The sequence below is a fragment of the Sander lucioperca genome, chromosome 21 (assembly GCF_008315115.2).
Source record: "Sander lucioperca isolate FBNREF2018 chromosome 21, SLUC_FBN_1.2, whole genome shotgun sequence".
Lineage (NCBI taxonomy): Eukaryota > Metazoa > Chordata > Actinopteri > Perciformes > Percidae > Sander > Sander lucioperca.
In genome coordinates, this window is record NC_050193.1 from 25,874,436 (window position 1) to 25,894,989 (window position 20,554).

Consider the following 20,554-nt stretch of genomic DNA (forward strand, 5'->3'; position numbering starts at 1 on the left):
AGTAACACCACATGGACTAAAACATTGAGGACAAAGGGGAAAGGGGTCAACTGATAATCAAAACAAACAAGTAAAACATATCTAAAACACAATAGAAAACAAGGGCTACATTCCCAGACAGACACACAAACAGACAGTACAATATTCCAAGTACTTCAAGGATCTTTTGATTTTGTTTATGGGTTTGATAACTATTTTTTTATTGAAGATTTAAAATGAAAGTAGGAGGAGCTCAGCAATTTAAGGTTGGAAGGTAAGCCATTCCACAAGATAGCTGCCGAGTATAGGAAAGAGTACTTTCCCATACAGCTCTTAAAACGGCAGGGCCTGTAATCTGTGGAACTCCCCCTGGTGGAATAGCTGTGCGTATCACTAATTTTAGAAAAGTAATTACATAAATACTTGGGTGCCAGGTTATTTCTTATAATTTGAAATATAGGTAACCAGTGTACAAATTTAAAATATTAAACCTTTTATACATATTCCTATAAAAACGTACATAATCTTATTTAGTTTTGTGACTGGAGTCTAGTTTCGGTGGCGTTTTTGGTCTCAACACCGCCCTCTTGTGTTTAAACCATGGATCTATAAAAAAAACAGCCTCACCCATAATGCATTGCAAAACACTGGTCAGTACCATTATTTTATGAGGGGGGGGGTGTAAGGGATTTAAACCTTTAAAATAAACGCAAGATTGCATTTGTCTGTGTCAGTTTCCATCGGGTTAGTCTTTAAAGCAGCACACATATAAGCAATACGAAATGTGTAAGGTATTAATAATGTCCGGTGTGGTCTGGGCTAACACAGAGCTGTTTCCTGTTCAGAGATGGATTCTCCTCTATAATGGTAGCTTCCAGTCCGTCTCTCAAGCCTTCCTTTTCCTGTTGAAGTAGCAGCCATGAGGTAGGACCACTGTCGATGGCACAATAAAAGTCACCATTTAACTGTTAAAATACATATTCCTTAACCCAATTTCTCTTCAGAAAGACACATGAGTTTCTTATTTGTCGTTATATAAAGTTATAACTTAATTCCAACATCAGAAACCAATATTTTGTACGTGGCTCTGTGTAACACGATGTATCAGATGGGGAAGCCATGTTGTTAACCCAGCCGGCTAACTGTGCGGCTAACGGCGATTTAGCTACTGAAACTTTGCTACAACACTTAGCAAACGTGTTTGCTTCGTAGCATTACGTTAGATACTCCCATAGAGGTGGAGGCTGATAGTTTAAATTGTTACGCGTGTGACCTGGGTTGTGTGTGTCCTGCAGCATGCTCAGGCTCCAGAAGAGGCTGGCCTCCAGCGTCCTGCGCTGCGGCAAGAAGAAGGTCTGGTTGGATCCCAATGAGACCAATGAGATCGCCAACGCCAACTCCCGTAAGTAGAGCAACACGTCCTCATTGAAGTTTTAGTTGGCATATCTTCACCGTCTACTAAGATAATGATGCGCCACCTCTAGTAGTTTCAGTGTGTGAGGGTTGGTTTGGATCATCTAATCCAGCGTGTCACCAATAGTGATGCTGAGAAACATGTTGACTGCGAGGTTTTAATGTCTGCTCATCTAATCAAGCGATGTCAAGGGTAAAAACTATTAATGGCTATCTATTTAAGCTGATTATTAAGGTATACTTACCTGAAGCTGGGGGTCTTATGAGTAGGGTAGAGTAGGCATATTTGAAGCAACAGGAGTCAAGATATCCTAATTTACATTTACATTTTCTATAATGGAACCAAATTTTGTCTTTCATAGTTTTCTCCATGCCTGATAAATGCAAATTCCTAAAGTCTGAAGCCCCAGTTTTGCTTTAAAATGATACAGTACTTCAGATTGTTAAATAAAAGATAAGACCATCTCACAATAAGCAAAAATAAGAACCTGGCAAAATATCAGCATTTCCTATTGTGATATTAATTCCAAGTTCTAATTTAATCTTTTTGCAATATTATGTCTTAACAGTTACCTTAAATATAAATGATACACTTTCTGAACTGCTACTTCAGTAATCCTGTCCACAATGCTGATGATTATTTATCAAGGTTTGCTCGTGTGTACATAATTTTTTGCGGCTGGTAAATCAGTGCATCCCTGTGGCTTACTTGTTTTGTTCTGTCTTCAGGCCAGCAGATCCGTAAACTAGTAAAGGATGGTCTTATCATTCGTAAACCTGTTACGGTCCACTCCCGTGCCCGCTGCCGCAAGAACACGCTGGCACGTCGCAAGGGAAGACACATGGGAGTCGGTAAGTTGAGACCACCATGTTTGCCTTCTTTAAGGAAAGTTATTGACCTGATGTTCTAGTTTGAAGATTTGTTTAAAGCTATTTGTGTGTGTATGTTACAGTGTAGGTGATGTTTATGAATGAGTAATCTAACAAATATTAAATTGATCCACCATACTTAACAGTAATATTGAAATGTATTTAATAACCAGTCTCTTAAAATTATTTTGTTAGACATCTTACTACCTGGATGATGAAAAATGTGGCCAGTGAAGTTGACATGCTTTGTTAATCCCTTTTCCCAGGTAAGAGAAAGGGTACTGCCAATGCTCGTATGCCAGAGAAGTTGTCCTGGATGCGCCGCATGAGGATCCTGCGTCGTCTGCTTCGTCGCTACAGGGAGTCCAAGAAGATCGACAGGCACATGTAGGTTCTGGACATCTTCACTGGTTGTTTCTGCTCTTATTGATGTGGCTTGTCTCTTGGCATGCATTGTTATGCATATTTTATTTAAATATTTGATATTATTTTTCCAGGGTTTGAGATAGGACGCTGGTATTGCACAATTTAAAGACCTGGTGCCTCTGAATTACTAGCAGTTAGTGTATTATTGTGTATTATGGTATTGATTTAATGATTTCCCCCTAACCTGCTGTCTCTTAGGTACCACAGCCTCTACCTGAGGGCCAAGGGTAATGTGTTCAAGAATAAGCGCATCCTTATGGAACACATTCACAAGCTGAAGGCAGACAAGGCTCGCAAGAAGCTCCTGTCGTAAGTCTCGAACCAAACTAAATTCTGTTTTGTTCAGGTTCACAGAAATGCAGTTTGAGCTGAATTTATCCTGAGAAAGTGTTGTAATTAGAGGCCTTCTTTTATAACAATGAGGGCCATAACATGAATGAGCAGTTTAGAGGAAGAGGTGAAAAGTATAATCGGTAATCACAATACTTGAATATTTACTTTTATATTTTGGCTGTGCACTATAAGGCCTTTGCACAATACTTAAGCTAAAACATTACAATTATCTACAGCTGTATGTTGTGCAGCAGATAGAAGTTGGACTTTGTCAGTTGGGTTTAGGGTTAAGGTCCATTAAAAATTGAATAAACAGAACAATCATAACTAGATGCATTTGAAACCATTTCACCTGCATTTACTTTTATGTAGGTTGTCTTTGGTTGATGTTTAAGTTTCAATTAAAAATTGAAGATGATGATGACACATTGTATGAACACCTGTCTGTTCTACAGTGATCAGGCCGAGGCTCGTCGCTCCAAGACAAAGGAGGCCCGCAAGCGCAGAGAGGAGCGTCTCCAGGCCAAGAAGGAGGAGATCATCAAGACCTTGTCCAAGGAGGAGGAGACCAAGAAGTAATCTGGTTCTGTCCATCCTGCCTGACAACTGCCACCTGTCAAGTGCTGACAATAAAAGTGTACATAAAGACACGATCTTGTGTACTTTGTTTTCCTGGAGTAAAAACCTGATTAGTGAGGAATAATGTTGTGAAGAGCTGGAGAGCTAGCATCTCAAGTGATCATTAGAAAACTAATGGCCAAATACTAATGCATTTTAGATGCATTTCTCCTTCTTAACCTCATTTTTCATTAGACAATCTTTTGTTTGCTGTACAGTGGGGTTCAAATGTCTATCACCAAAAACTTTTTTTCACTGTTTGTCAAATGAATGCAGTGTTTCCCCTTGAGTAGATGTTAAGAATGTATTTACAGCTGATAAATATGCTTAATGTTTAACATTTGAAACAGCTGCAGTCAAACTTTGAGCAGAAGACTGAAAGAACACAAGACTACACTATCACCATCTGTAAAATAGGGCATTGAAAGGCATATCACTTAGCAATTTCATCATAAAATGTACGAAGATTATGATTGAGAAATGGTTTTACAAAATTGACTAAACAGTTTCTGATAGTGGATCTGTCTTAAAAGGAGGGTAAACAACCTGTGCAACTTGAATTTAGGACATAATTCGGTGTGAATACTGTCTTTGTATTACAGCCTCTGGTAACATGTTTAGTCTTGTTTGACCAAATAAGTTTTCTATCACATTGTACAAAATTATCCTCAGACCTCTGATTTCAAGTCGGATTTGATTTCTTGCTCTTTGAGGAATGAAAATCCTTCTGTTATCTTCCTGTCTGGACACTAATGACCTCCAGTGATTCATGTCTCCAAAGTCCAATGTTTTTACTGATGAAACAGATTAACTCCCCTGTTTCATTTTCTTAATTAAAATCTGTAAATTATTTGGAGATATACAAGACACACGGTGTAAATAAAGTGTGTATTTTTAAAGGTTTGTGTCCATCTAGTGGTTGTAGCTGGTATGAAAAAGGTAAAAATATCAGCCAAGGATATCCTGAGTTTTGAATATTAGTCTAAAGAAGGTGTTCTGCAACAGATTAAAAAAAAAACTTGCTGTTGCAATGCAGCTGAACTTGCACTTTCAACCACAAAGAAATCTCAGACTGAGCAGCAGGAAATGACGGTACTTCTCACTACCTGTGTTCTTGGAAAATGTTCAGAGGTTTCTTTACATTTCCTGATGCAAAAATCCAGGAAAATGTGTATCTTTCTGTATATTTGAATCAGAATCAGCTTTTATGGCCAAGTAAATGTAAACATACAGGGAATTTAGCTCTTGCTTCATGTATTACACAGTAATACATGAATAAAAACAAGGACAACAAAGCTAAACAAGGTAAATGTAAACATTTGTTTACCTTGTTCAGCTTTGTTATTGTTATTTGTACAGTACCAGTCAAAGGTTTAGACACACTTTCCCAGTCACTTAAATGAGAAAGTGTGTCCAAACTGGTACTGTATGTGTATATGTATATTACACACAATAATCTATTGGAATACATGGAGGGTCTCTCATGTCCATTACAGCCATGGTTTGATGTGTAAATTATGCATGTGTCCCTCTAAGGGATTGTATGTGTGTCATATACTCCGTATATCTTTAGTGTGGTCTATATGTATGTGCACAGTGTTAGTGTGCTGACATCATTTGTCAGTTAGGTGTTTTGTGCTTAATGAGACATGCAGGTTGGTAATAGTTCGGCACGAGGGCACCAGGCCTGAGGCCTCATGTTAAGCAGCTCTGGAATGCACCGGGATCAGCTGTTCCTCAACCACATGACCCCATTACTGCCCCCCCCTCAGGTCCGCCTCTTCCATCACATCGCCCCGTGAAGCTATTTACCAGTCACAGCTATGGCAAGTGTGGTGGAAGGTAATGGCAATTTAAGGGCCCTCAGCTGGAGAAAGCCTACAAAATGATTCCATCAGGTGGCTCAGAGGTCCCAGAGCTCCTGGAACCAGAGGCATTTCAGCCAAGCCTCATCAGATGGGCTAATGAGAGAAAAATGCTGTAGAAATTGCACAGAAATGTCACATATAATATCTAAAGATTTAAGGTTAAAGCAGCTACAAGGAGTTTTTAACTGGTTATAAAACTCAACTCTCAATTTTATATGATGCCTCTATATGACCTATATAAACAAACAATACCACCAGCGAGAAGATTGGCTAATTCTATACGCAGAATACGCAGACTAAAAAAGCCTATTTTTTACTTTTCCAGGCAAAGTTTTGCAGTGAGTAGTGCGTTAGTCAGTTAAAAGGAAGTGGGAGGAGATTTTTCATTAGAGAATTTTATTTTTGATCTAAGTCTATATTTTGTGGTCTTGGCTGATACTGGGTCAGGGTCAGCAAAGAGAAGAAAAAAAACAAAACAAACTAAACAGGACATTGATAGAGCACGGGTGAAAACATGACTCAACCTTAGTCGGTCATTCAATTAAAGGAGACAATTGCGGGATATGAAACGATTTTAAACCGATCCTGAATTGGCCCTCTTCTATGTCATTTATAAAATACATTGTGATACGTTGTTTCATATTTTACATATATGAATTGACGTTGCTGGCTAAAGCAAAATGTGGGCATGGGTTGTAAGCATTCTAAAAACATCAGAAAATAGTAAAACAAAAAAGCCCACTATTATTACCTAAAGCAGTCCAACACCCAAAGATATTTTATTTACATGACTTTAAACACCGCAAATACTCACATTTGAGAAGCTGAAGATATTTAGCATCTTTCGTTTATCAAAATAGTTGCTAATTAATTTTCAGCTTATTTATCGATTATTTGGCTAATCATTTCAGCTCCAGGTGTATGTATCCATATTTCACTTGTTGTATTTTGTGGATCATTTTGCATGTTGTTTAAAAGGCCACATTATGCAGTATTATGTGCGGCTGCTGTGTACAGGATGTGTAATAGGGCAGACAAATATGTAGGACATGTATTAACATGTTTGTTAATAAGTAAAAAGTTTAGGTAAATGTCCATTGACGTCATTAATTTACATGTGAGTTTTAATGCCATTGTAGTTCCTCATGGTACTGCGCTTTTGGTTCTTCCTAAGATAGATGTATTTTGGTTGACCCCTCTTGTTTTGATTGTTTTGCCAGGCTTAAAGTGCACAACTGTCACCTTATGATAATCTATTTACAGACCTTGAGTTATTTTTATCCCTCAGCCTCTAGCCAGCTCAAAAACATATTACACACGTTGGATCCTCTTGCATCATCTGTTTTCACTAGTTGTGTACACACAGTCACACTCATACTGACAGAAAAGGAGCAAATAGGCCTACATGCTTCCCAAATTATTTGCAGATTTGCTGATTCATTCTTCTCAGTACAGTGGATAAAAAGTGTGTCTCACTTGAGTTCAGTGTGGTCTGCCTATGACGGGTCTCAACACTTTACATCACTGTGGTTTCTACCAGGTCACGCAACCTGTTATCAAGTGTTACTTATAGGCAACAGGTCTGAGTCAGACAGCAAGTGGAAGTTCTGTTCTGAGGGCTTTGAGTAGAAGTGCAATAGAGAGTTGACAATGATAGGAAGTATCAGTTACCTTTTTTTCCCATTGTTATTTACAGCAATTATTTTGTCCTTATATAAAAACAACTACCACAAAACAGAAAGCCTGACAGGAATCTTGCTGTGCTTCCAGAGAAACCCCATTGTTTAGATATGTTGAGCAGAGATGGCGGTGAGGCTTGTTCACATCCTCTCTTGTGGCCTACCTCATTGATGAGCCTGTAACCTGTGCTGCAGAAGATGCAGAGCAGCAGCCTCATCGCTGCTGAAACAGCAAGGTGGAGGAGGGGGAGGACAGATTTATTGGGTGCCGTTTGGGTGACAATGGGACCTTTGTCCTTCTGTCTGCCTTGTGATGATGTCACATAGGCTCTTTAGAGGAAGTACTGCGCTCCCCCTGCAGCTTCTTGCTCTTGCCCAATTTTCCGCCATTATCGCATTCCACCCACCGAAGCATGCTGCATTGAGTCTTCCGGTTAAGATAGGCTGGGAAAAACAAACAAACAAACACACATACACTTGTCCGCAATGGTGGAATGTAAAAAAGTAAATGTACTAAAGTACTGTACTTAAGTACAAATTTGAGGTAATTGTATTTTACTTGAGTCTTTTCTTTTCATGCCAGTTGACAGTTGTAGTTAATTTACTTTACAAATTAAGATTTCTGCACACAAAACACATGCAGTTCATAAAATACGATGTTTTATTATAAATTAAACTACCTAACAATATAACAGCCTACAAGTCCAGCTGAAATGATTAGCCGATTATACTTAGTTGATTGACAGAACTGTTTTAATCATTTCCAGTTTCTATAGTGTTAGGATCTGTCTGCATTGAGTACATTTTCCTGATGATACTTACATACTTTTACTTAAGTAACATTTTCAATGCAGGACTTCTACTTGTAACAGAGTATTTTACAATGTGGTATTAGTATTTTTACTTGAGTAAAGGATCTGAATACTTTTTCCACCACTGCTTGCCCAGAACTATGCAAACTTGTTACTTTTTAAGCCTCTAGTAATGCAGAAATACAGAATTCAAAACTTGCAACTTCACACACTTTAACCATTTATGATGGAGCATACAGACATCGTCTGCCAATCCGTGGTGCATATAGGCACATGCAGATTTTTTATTTTTTATTTTCTGAATATATAGAAACTTGCCAATTTTGCCCAGACTCTACGCTCTGCTGAATAACAGATTAATCACCAAAAGTTAGCTCCTAATTACATAACCATCCATCATTGAGATGATAATTCTACCATGATTCATCCATGCTGAGTAAAAGAGACCGAGGGCTTCCTAGAGGCACACAAGAGCTGCACAACGCTGAGAAATCTCCTGTGTTATAAGATTATGAATGTCAGCTTGAAAAATCACTTCTTTGGCTTTAATGTGGTTAAATAGCTTATGGAGTCTTTGGATGGAAATTGCATTGTCTGTATTAAGCTAATGACTGTGCGTGGGAGGCAGCAGGATGGCCTGTGATGAGAGGAAACCAGATGAGAGGTCTGGATATTTGATTGTACAGACCGCCAGAGAAGCAAGGTGTTGCTGTACCTCTTCTATGATGCCCTACAATTATTCTGGGGCAGTGGCTCCCTTTTTCTTGTCTGCAGTCTTGTTATTATCCTGGAGCTTCAATGCCTGGGAAAAACATTTTCTCCCACATTTCTCTCCCCATTCCTGCTCGTGTCTCATGATACATTTCTCCAAGAGGCCTCCCTATCAGGGGTGAGTTTATCTCCTGCCTAATACATCCAGTAAAGTGCTGGTGCGTCTTTTGTTTCCACCCCCCAAAAGAGATTATTTTAGAACTAGAGAAGATGTGTGCACGGACTGAAAGATTAAGTTTGACATGAAACATTTAGTCATCTTTGACGTAAGAATGTTTGAAAAATCCAGATTATACATTCATCTAGGATAGCCATTTCGGAGTTTCTGCATACTATGATGAGTGACACCTGTACAATCAAACACGTCACACATTCAACATGAGAGGCCCAGCTGGCCCACCCACTGGAGTCACCAGATCCGCTCACCAGTCAAGGAACCATTACATGAATTTGAGGTAAAAAGCATGTTAAGTGTAGCTTTCACTTTCCTTACCAACCCTCTGTCTCTATTGGTACTATTAGCCAGATTGTATTAGTTGCACAACCTTCTATATTGTTAATTTTGTCCGTGTGGTCACAGCAAAGCAGCCTCATACAACCTCAACGTGTTTTCTGCAAACCCTGACGACGGCCGAAATAAAAACTTTCCAAGAGCTCTTTTGTTTTGGATTTCAGGGGGTTGGGGGGGCTAGGGTTGCTGTGGCACAGCTCAGCTTACTCAGCATGGAGTTATTAGGCATTGCTGCTTTATTGCAAGGAACTCAGTTTGAATTTTTCCACTGAGAACTCAAATCAGGCTATATGCAGGATAACTGGGTTTGGTCATCTGTTTGTGGGGGTTTACTGTTAAATGCATCCCATATGCTTAATGTATTTCCCAAAATCCAACTTGAGTTTTACCTCTTAGATTCTATTTCCCTTCCATTACACAGTTTTCAACGCAGAGCTCCCGAATGAAAGCCAAACAACGGATGAGTTATGGCTCGTCTTCTGGGCATCAACTCCCCACCTCTTTCTGCTTTTTTTCTCTCTGTCTGAATTCTCCCGATTCTCTGCTTCTCTCATTTCCGCCGGCTGTTACGATAGTTAGTTACCCTGTTGATACAGCCAGCAGTGCTGCCATATTAGAAGCATGTTCCCATCTCAGCTGAGAGGAGACTTCCCTGCCTTGGCCCCCAACCTCTCAAACGGAGAAACTTTTTTTGCAAGAGCATATGAGTCAATACAGCTGGCAACGTTTGACATTAGAATAAAGGAAGCTTGTGTGTGTAGGTAAGAGTTTTGGGGGTATTAGGAGTCACTCTGATTGGATGGGAAGCCTCTGCCCCTCGCCTGTTTTGCCCCTCATTGGTTTTGAATGTGTTTCCTGTCACACACTCACTAGTCAAGAGGCAAACTGTGGGCTAATTCAGAACTGGGCACTCATGTTACTGCCTCCTTTTTGTGCAAAGGGGAGAGGGGCTTAAGGGGTGTGGGCGGAGGATGGCTGATGGAGGGAGGGGAAAGCAGAGAGGGAAGGCTGGGGCTCTGGGGTGGAGGCGGAGAACACAAGGAGCTTTGGGACAACAGGGGAAAGTAGGATTGTGAGTTTGTCTGTGTGAACACATGAAAAAAGTGAAAAAGTGGAAAGAAGATGGGTGGATCAAAGAGACATGGCAAGGATTAAAGTAGGATGTGGAGCAACAAAAGATCGTATTTGTCACAGCTGACTTGGACACAAACAGGAAGAGAGGATCATCCAAGTAGAGGTGCAAAGAAGACCAAGGACTTGCCTGAACAAGAGGCAGAAAAAGAAGGCTAATACCTTAGGTGGCGTGCTCTCATTCACCCAAGGAGAGAGAGAAACACTGAGTCAAACCAGACAGAGAGACAGACAGGAAGAGCGAGGGGGAGGAGTAGGAAGAGGGAGTGAAGTAACAGAAAACATAAGAAAGCAGAGAGGCAAAAGATTAACACTCTTGAGAGAGTGTGTGTGAGGTTGAGCAAGGGAGAACGAGCTGAAGAAGGGGGGGGGGGGATCTGAAAACAGAGGGAGGGTCACAGAAAGTAGAAAATGGGTGAGTGTTGTTGAGCCAGCTAAAGCAGAGAGGAAGACAGAAAGTGAGGGGCCTAGCGGGTGAAGTTAGCAGGAGGGGAGAGGTATGAGGGGACAGCTCTTGAAGTCATTCTTCTCTTTGGTGATCACTCTCTTCTGTGTGGGGAGCCTGCTGACCACTTTCATCTGGTACATGGTCGACAACAAGTAAGTGTGTCACTTCCTTTCCCAAACACCTACAGAATATACACACACACACACACACACACACACACACACATTTTTTTGTATGATGGAGGGCAGAAAGAGAAGCATTTTAGTTTTTTATGCACACTTTGGCAGTTTTTTCGACTCAGGTCATCCTCTTTGCCAGAAGACACGAAGCCGTGAAAGGTGTAGTTAGGGTGAAATGACTAGTGTTGAGAAAAAGAGGCTGATTTTGCTTTTTTTGCCCAGGTATGTGTGAATACAACTCATAAGGCACCTTGTGTATCTGTGCTGCAATTTCATCATTCCTCTCACAATACTCAGCAAGTTAAAATACTAGCAGACACATTTTGAAAGATAATTTAGAATTGGTCATTTCTTCAAAAGGAAATAACCAACAAGTGTATTTGTTTTTGATGTTATGATGTTGTTTTATTGCCAATGCAAGTTTGTTTTAAACAGCAATGGCAGAAACCAATACACTAAAAAGAGTCATTGAAAGTGGCATATGAGAGGCAACCACACCAATATCCACCTGAAATGAAACTGAACTCAGGGAACTTAGAGATCATATTTCTTAATTTGAGTCCTTTTTGGAAACGTAATAACAGGAAGAGGATACATATTAGTAACTCATACGGCAGACCACAGACACATACCATTGTAACACAGACACAAATAGACAGAAGTCTGCTGCTGAAATGTAGCTAAGTAGCACAGGTCTCTGCTCTTAGGTTTGTAGGCTACACTGGTTGTTCATTTATGGCGTATGAAGCTGACAGATTTGCCACTGGTCTGCCCCATGTCAGTGGGAGATCTCTGAATGCAGACCTTGGTATGATTACTTTATTTGCTTTAGTGTTTATTGAAGTTAGAAATCCTGCATACAGCAATTGATTGCATAGAAGCATTCACTGGTTAGATCTCCTTTTGAAAATCTAAAAGGTGCCGGTAATGAATATGTGCATGGAACCAAATAATACATCAGTTAGAACATGATTTTCAGTTTTATCTCTAGCAACAGCTTTTTACTCACCTGTCCTGATTATCTCGTGTTCGCTCCACAGTAATGTTGAACCTCAGAGGCCGCCTCCTCAAAAGAAAAGTGCCCCCCAGCCCTCTGACCCCTGTAAAGGCTGCAGGTAAGAGTGAACACCATCACTGACCTTTTTGTTTATACCTTCATCATATCAAGCCATTTCAGCGCTACAGGGATTACACACTTAACTTGTGTGTGTGTGTGTGTGTGTGTGTGTGTGTGTGTGTGTGTGTGTGTGTGTCTGTGTCTGTGTGTGTCACAGGGAGGTCATCAACAAAGTAATAGAGCGTTACTCTAAACCCTGGAAGAAGCAGGAAGACAATTACCAAAAGTTCAGGTAAAAAAGACAACATCCTCTCAAACCTTTTTTTTATTCTGAACTTTTAGAACAATAAAACAAAAACAAACAAACAAAAACCAACATACAGATACATTGAATCTCCAGTGTCCATAGCTGCAAAATCACGGTCTTGGTATGTACAATGAGTATGATTTAAAAGGTAATTTAAATATACTGTACATGAAGCCATGCTCAAGATGGCCACATAAATAAAAAAAAAACACTACTTTGTTTTCTGATATAATAAAACATCTCCTCAAAATAAAGACAGAACACAATATTATCTCATCACAATATCACTTCTTAAAAAAAGTGATTTCCATTCTCTCAAAATAACCCTTTTAGTTATAACTATACAAAACATTAAAGCCTGCTAAGGGTCATTTGGCAGTTTTAAGGAGCTTTTAGAACAACCCAAAGTAGTACACAGTCTGGGTTGATTTGTTTCCCAATAATTATGCTAAGTAAATAAGACATTCCCTCTTTAAGTGCTTGAAAATATAAGTCAGGGGCCCTTCACCTGTATTACATTTTCACAAATAGCCGGTCTTTGAAATATGAATGCAATGTATTATCTTAAACTGTACTAGCTTCAAAGGTTTAAAGAAGAAGAAGAAGAAGAACTAAAGACATGGAAGGAGAAGTGGAAATAGAAATGTGGAAGCAGAAGAAGAGGAGAACACGGCAAATGTTAACCACATGGTCTAAATATAACGCGTCTTGAGGTCATGTGATATGGTGATACAGAAGGACTTCACCTGGGTCTTTTGATGGAAATAAACATCCTTATATGAAATAATAAACTGTTTATCTATAACCTGAACAAACTGCATATTAAATCAACTCTAATTTAACAAATTTTGCAGATAGATAGATAGATAGATAGATAGATAGGTAGATAGATTTACTTACTTACTAACTTACTTTTTTACTTCCCGGAGAGAAATCTATATAAACAACATGCATGCAGTGTGCAGATTTGATGTGAATTGGGTGTGCAAAATGAAGGTAATTATAAATGATATGTACAAAGAGATACATATTGCACTTTGCCAAAGTTGCAGAGACTTCAGAGTTCAGTCCAGTGGGACCTCAGCAGCCTCCCAGCCCACCGATAACAAAGTCCTTGTGGTTCCCCAGATCTCAGCTGAGCAGCAAGTGCCATGGTTTTGACAAGGCCATCATAACCCAGGCCAACACTCCAGTGGGATCAAAGCTTGTGTATGACGGAGAAAAGAAGAGGACCCTCCAGGTCACCCCAGAGATTTTCAGCACCTTTGCAAAGGTATGTTGTTTCTCATTGATTAATGTTAACACATCTGCTGCTTGTTTGGTGTCATGATTGCTCCTCAAATGTTTCACCACAGAGATTATTTCGCTGCTTTGCTCTAGCATGTTCTGCCAAAGGTCATGTGTCTACTCACATGTTGGCTCTTTGACACACACGGCTAGACATAACAGCAGGGTTTTATTTTTGGTGAGAAGCTCACAAACTCAGACTAGACTTTCCTAAGCTGGTATCAGCCTGTACTGCTGAGCTATGCACACTTTCTACTGTTAGCCCTGACCAGTAAACATATTGTGATTTAAGCATGCATCACACTGTAAGTAAAGGCAGTGTCTGTACATGGGAATGAGCAATCAGATTTTAAGAGTTTTTCAAACAGAATTGAAAGAATCCAAAGTACGACTTATTAAACCTGTGAAATAATGGTTCATGTTCACATCTCACTTTAGCGTGTGAGAATACTAACATTTGGTAATTAGCACTAAACACAAAGTACACACTGAGGTTGATGGGAATGTCATTAGACATTTCACTCAATTTCTTGTCAATATACTGCATAAGTATGTAAGTATGTGGTACTTATAACTCTATCACAGTGGGTAAGGATGAGGCAGCAAAGAATAGGACCCAAATGCAGACAATCAGGCAGAGAGGAATAGTTCAGGGATTTATTGATAAAACAAATCTAGGTAATGTATGTAATCTTACAGGCATAGGTAGAAAGAAAGGATTCAAGTGCAGGGTGCGGTGTTCAGAGTGTGGAAAGCAACGGGGGTCCCAGCACGGCTGGTACTGGGAGCTGCGATTGAAGCAACGTTGACAATCTGGCAGATGAATGAGAGAGTCATCCATCTGGTGGACAGATGGAGAATGGCAATGAAGAAGTGACAATGTGGCTGAAGGGAGGGGCAAAGTCCCTGTTCAGATCTGGCATTAACATGCGTTTTTGGTGGTTCGATCACAAGTGGACAGCTCTAAGTACAGGTGTGAATGCACCCAAGATGTATTGAAGATGCACTGAGATCTGATCACTCAGACAGGCCACATTCTTTCAGCAGTTTGTACACAAATGTTTCCTGTGTACTGAAGTACCGCCTACTCAACTGACGTTCTCTGTGTAAGCGGAAGCATAGGGTTCAAATCGCGTAAGCTGGCTTTGTCCACAAAGTCTGAACATTTTGAAAAGCCCATAGAGATATATTACAAGTGCATCAAACACCTAAATGATTTGATTTGCCTGGAACACGCCAAGGAATAGACAACAGTGCATTTGTAGTAGTCACTCAAGACGCATGTGGTGGTGCATTCTAATGCTAGGTGTGAACTGACAATCTTAGAGCCCTTCCCTTGTGATCGGATCACCCAAGATGCATGTTAATGCCAGGGGTCCGTTTCAGAAAGCAGGTTTAGTAAAAACTCTGAGTTTGTTAACCCTGAGATGAGGGAAACTCTGGGTAACTTAACCTCAGAGTCAATTACTATGGTAACTGAGCCTGTGAACCTAACCTGGTTGGGAGCAGGTTTTCTTCAATAAACCTCAAGTTTCTCTCAGTCTCCTCCCTCTGACACAGCACTCTTTCATTTCCTCATTCATTCATTCAGTCTGTATCAGGCGCATTTTAGCACAATTTGTAATCGGCATGAATAAAAAAACGTGTTGTTTTATTAACCATGTTAGACAGACTATAAAATGTTTTTTCTCAAACATGGCATTTCCTTTTGTCAACGATCCCGTTGATAAAGAAGCTGTGTTACTTCGCAGGGTGTTAAACATACGTCGGGAGATGATATTGAGGCCCAGACGCAGTTTAATTTCCTTATAACTACCTATTTGAGCGGTATCGTTTTTCTTCCCAGTCTACGCAGTTACTATATGTAGCCTACATAACCTTATCCGTCCTAATATCAACATCACCCATCGTGGACATGCTCTACATCCCATCAGATTATTTGTGTCACATTACGTTTTTTTGCAAATGGCAGTTTTCTTTACAACATTGGTGATGCGGAGCATTTTAGTAAAGCCACTATAGCAAAGCGCCGTCAGAAGAGTGTGACTTGCTCAGAAACGTGTTTTAAACGTGTTTTAAACGTTGTTGTAGTGTTCCCTGGACACAAACCAGTAAGAGCCAGTTCCACAATACTGTAGGTGAATGATGTAAACCCAATACATCCATGTGTACCCTTTGAAATAAAAGATTATGAATTATAATTCATTCTGAGGCTGCAGCACCATCATTAACAGAATTATAATTATTTTTCGCCCGCAGTATTGCACCTAAATGAAATAGATTATAGGTTCAATACCATTTCACCAGTAATATACTTATGATTAAATATGATATACACTATATTGGAATATACACATTTACTCTAGCAGCAATTTTTTCCCACGCAAATTCTCTCTCTTCGTTTTTTTTTTTTTTTTAACAAAATACATGTTCAAACTTGCTGTATGTGCGCATGAGTATTTCCGCAGACCCATTTGTTTGTGGTTGTTACTAGGGATGTCCAGATCCGATCACATGATCGGAAATCGGGCCCGATCACATGGTTTCAGACTCGATCGGAATCGGACGTTACCTCCCGATCAGGACTCGGATATATATGTATATATATTCTCATTATTTTTTAACACATCTATAGTTATGCGGTGGCACAGAGTTAGACCCTTTTGACTCCACACAGAAACAGCAACGCGTGCAGCATGACATCACTTTGTTGCAGAGACGCTATTGGTTAAATGCCGGCAAAGTAGAACACGGAAGCAGCTTGAAGCGGAAAGCGCGAGTATGTCTGCGGTCTGGAGGTATTATAAAGTTGAATTATTATAGAAGTATCGGATCGGGACTCGGTATCGGTAGATACTCAAAATCAAATGACTCGGACTCGGACTCGAGGGCAAAAAAACCTGATCGGGACATCCCTAGTTGTTACCATGGTGAATCGTAGTATCATAGTATCAACCGAAAACTCAGAGTTTCCCATCTCAGGGTAAATCAACTCAGACATCAGGGTTAGACTCAGAGTTTGTTAGACCTCCTTGAAAAGGGCCCCAGGTCTGAACAGGGCCAGAGCAGAGGTTGATGCATAGACTGTATAAGTGAAGCCAAAAAATCTTGATTGCCCCGTGGTGGCTGGCTGCATTATAGGTCATAAATCCTGCACCCATTCTTGTTATTGGATAGGACATGGGCAAAACTAAAAAATCTAAGTACACGTCAAATACATCTTTACCAAAGATGGTTTCTGTCATTTTAGGTAGTTCTCATCACACTGTTTGTTATTTTTCTGGTAAGTTTTGTTTTTATTTGTTATTTAATGCTAAAAAACGTCAACATCATGATTGATAGCTGTGATTGACTCGCGATTGGTCGGGTGGGTGTATGGGCGGGACTTCCCGATCACTACTACAGAGACTCTGGCTCCAAAGATTACAAGATGGCAGCTCCTGTATCCGGGATACAAAGTGAAGCCAAAATGGCTTCACTTTTGTACAGTGGGAGAAAGTTGAGACGTGTTGTCCATCTTTTTTTACAGTCTATGTGTCAGGGAGGCAGAACAGGAAATATAGCACTCTCAACTCTCCTCGATGATCTGGTAGACTGGAATTTTTTTTTTTTTTCTACTGTTCAGTTTAGGGAAGTGACCATCATAGGTTTACATTATGTGATGACTCATTCATAAGAAACAAAGACAAAGTTTTCTAGGGGGCATTCAGATTTGAGCTGGGGACCTCTTGAGCTGCAGTCAAATGCTCTACCACTAAGCTATAGCCCCTCCTTGTGCATGCAACAGTATATAGCACTCAGCTGCATCTGTAGTTCATTTGTCCACCAAATGGCTGCCATAAACTGTCATAACATCTCTGTATACCACCCAGTTTCACTGATATGAATAGTGCAGTGTGCAGACAGGAAAACATTTAATAGTTGTCTCCATATTTGCCAACAGTCAAAACATTTAGACTTCTAGGCTATATTTATACCTTTTTAAATCTCCAAAGATTATAGAAAATCCAAGACTCTAAAACACCTCAACCAAAGAAGAAAAGAACATTAATCTTGGACATTAGCAAACATGCAAACACATGTAGGCCTACTGCAGGGGATTTCCCCCAGTGAGGAAAAATTTGCAAATAATATCTGATAGATAATAGATTAGATTTCCCTCCCCTAATATGGCTCTTTCACACACAGTATTATAATATATATATATATATATATAATATATAATGAGTATAAATGTTGTTTTGTAATACATTTTCCATTGGTGTTAATTCCAGGAGCATCCGTTCCCAAATAAAACATGGGACACGTGTGCTGTTGTTGGGAACGGAGGGATCCTGACCAACAGCAGCTGTGGAAAGATGATCGATTCCGCTCAATTTGTTATCAGGTGAGAAAGGTGTCCAGTATACTGGAATAAAAATGCTGGTGACAATCTTAATCAACAGAATTAAACTAATCTCTGTTAAAATTCCAAACAATCTCTATGTTGTCTTTGTTGCTTTTTCAGATGCAACCTACCTCCTTTGGATAAAGGCTATGAGAAACATGTGGGCATGAAGACAGACCTTGTGACAGCAAACCCAAGCATCTTCCTAGAGAAGTGAGCAAGATGATGAATCACTGCACCTTAAAACGTTCCTTTTGTCTTGTTTCTTCACATCTGTTTATTTTCAGGTATGGGGCTCTAATGGGACGTCGTCGTCCGTTCGTGGAGAGTCTGCGTAGCTATGGCAACTCCTTGCTGCTCCTTCCCGCCTTCTCCTATGGCCACAACACTCCTGTGTGCATGCGGGCCGTCTACAGCATTGAGGACTTTGAAAGCCCCACCAGGCCCGTCTTCTTTAACCCTGAGTACCTCCAGCATCTGGCCCTCTTCTGGCGCTCCCAAGGCCTACGAGCAGTGCGTCTCAGCACCGGCATAATCATGGCCAGCCTGGCGCTGGAACACTGTGCCAATGTGCATCTGTACGGGTTCTGGCCCTTCAGTAATCACCCACATGGACTCTATGTCCTGACTAACCACTACTACGATGACAGACAAACTAAAACGAAATTCCACGCCATGCCTGCTGAGTTTGATCTCTTGTTGCGGCTGCACAGTCAGGGGGTGCTCAGGCTTCACCTGGGAGATTGTTGACCAGCTGAAAAGTAGTTCCCAGACCCAGAGGCAGCTGACAGAATAGGAGCAAAGTGCCTTGTTTGTAGCCCAGTCGCTCGTGAAATCCTTCATATACTTTTTAAATGAATGGACAGATACATTTTGGCTGATGACATGGATTAAGTGTGTCCAAGCAAGGTGGATGCTTGGACTTGTGAATGCTGAGTTAGCCCATCAGCAGCCAAGACATTTGCACTGAAATCAAGATGCAACAATCATGAGGCTTACAGTGTATCTAAAATTGTATTTATTTTGTTTCAGCTGGAGCCTGGATGCAGATATTTTGATTTCTAAGGGAATCCTTTGTGGAAGTCGAAAATATAGTGCCTTGTTTTGGATCAAACTGAATGTATTTTGAAGAAAATCAAATACCTCCTTTACATGAAGATTGTCTGGGTAAAACACTTTAACGTTTAATGAAAACTGACGCACTCTGAATGTAAAGAATCTTTTGATATTTGTTGGCAACTCTCATGTGGAAATGTATCGTACTTACACATTAATCAGACAATTGTTACAAAAGGCTGGTGCTGGACACGAGGTAAGCCTCAGATCTCAAGAGTGCCTGCAGGTGTCGTGTCCCAGTAGCCTCAACTACAAATCATCATTGTTTCTCTCTGCCGGCTGTGGTCAACAATTAACCCTATTAAGTGAAGCTCGGAGCAAGGGACTAAACAGAGACACCACAGAAAGAAACAAGAATAATAGCACTACTAAACACGAGAGGTCCCTCCTCACAAAGGTTGTTATGGTGAATCTGTGTTATAATGTGCTACCCCTCGTCACCACAGTGACCAGAGGTGGATATGTACTATAAGTGGAAACATTCACATATTGGTACAATGTTAGGTTGGAAACAAGTACTTTTTAAGTTGATGTAAATGCTAAATCAATGACTGACTCCAATGTAAGGTGATGTAAGGATTGTGAATTGAGCACTTTGATTGAAAATTGTAACCTTTGGGTAAGAAGTAACATTTGCATCAAGACTTGTGCAACTGGGAGTAATGCCTTTCATGCTGATACTTATAAAGTCTTAACAGTGATTTTTATCATCCAGAACAATAATGTACAAGCTGTAGACGACCAAACTTGAGAAATCTTTGTGAGCCAGTTTTAGAATCATGTGATTTTGTTTTTGTTTAGTGAACAGCATGAGGTAAGAGGGACAATGAAGTTAAAGTGAATCAGTGAATAAATATTTAACACAAACCGTTTTTTTATATGTAATGAGTGGCTGAAGTGGAATTCAAAAGCTTTATCCCAGATGTTTCAGCTTGCATGATTTAATAGAAAATAAGAACAACCCAAGGTTTCTTTTCAGCACTGTAGCCAGGCTGACAGATAGCCACAGCTCTATTGAGCCATCTATTCCTATAGCTCTGAGTAGTGATGACTTCATGAGTTTCTTTAACGATAAAATTATAACAATTAGAGATACTATTCATCACCTCTTGCCCCCAACCTCTAATGGGTCACCTTTAACTGACAGACTGCTAGAAAGAACGACTAGACCTGACATATACTTAGATTGCTTTTATCCTATAAACCCTCAACAATTAATGCTAAAGGTCTCTTCAGCAAAGCCATCTACCTGTCTCTTGGACCCCATCCCTACGAGGCTACTTAAAGAAGCGTTACCCGTGGTTAACACTTCATTGCTAGATATGATAAATATGTCTTTATTGACAGGTTATGTACCGCAGT

The 20,554-nt window shown here is 40.1% G+C and overlaps 2 protein-coding genes and 1 pseudogene across 2 annotated transcripts; all 3 read left to right on the top strand.

Annotated features, from left to right (window-relative positions):
- Window positions 1–777: 777 nt before the first annotated feature.
- On the top strand, window positions 778–3,672 carry rpl19 (ribosomal protein L19). The gene is made up of 6 exons (XM_031319025.2): window positions 778–903; window positions 1,275–1,381; window positions 2,122–2,244; window positions 2,529–2,649; window positions 2,887–2,997; window positions 3,477–3,672. The coding sequence occupies exons 1-6, from the start codon at window positions 899–901 to the stop codon at window positions 3,598–3,600; spliced, it is 591 nt and encodes a 196-aa protein (XP_031174885.1). The 5' UTR covers window positions 778–898; the 3' UTR covers window positions 3,601–3,672.
- A 5,907-nt stretch (window positions 3,673–9,579) lies between these two features.
- The window catches only part of LOC116063878, a 41,185-nt pseudogene continuing 30,210 nt past the window's right edge, over window positions 9,580–20,554 (top strand).
- LOC116063877 (alpha-2,8-sialyltransferase 8F-like) lies at window positions 10,776–19,364 on the top strand. The gene is made up of 7 exons (XM_031318876.2): window positions 10,776–11,011; window positions 12,079–12,153; window positions 12,313–12,387; window positions 13,531–13,675; window positions 17,964–18,076; window positions 18,197–18,289; window positions 18,364–19,364. Exons 1-7 carry the CDS (start codon window positions 10,911–10,913, stop codon window positions 18,824–18,826), a joined length of 1,065 nt encoding a protein of 354 aa, XP_031174736.1. The 5' UTR covers window positions 10,776–10,910; the 3' UTR covers window positions 18,827–19,364.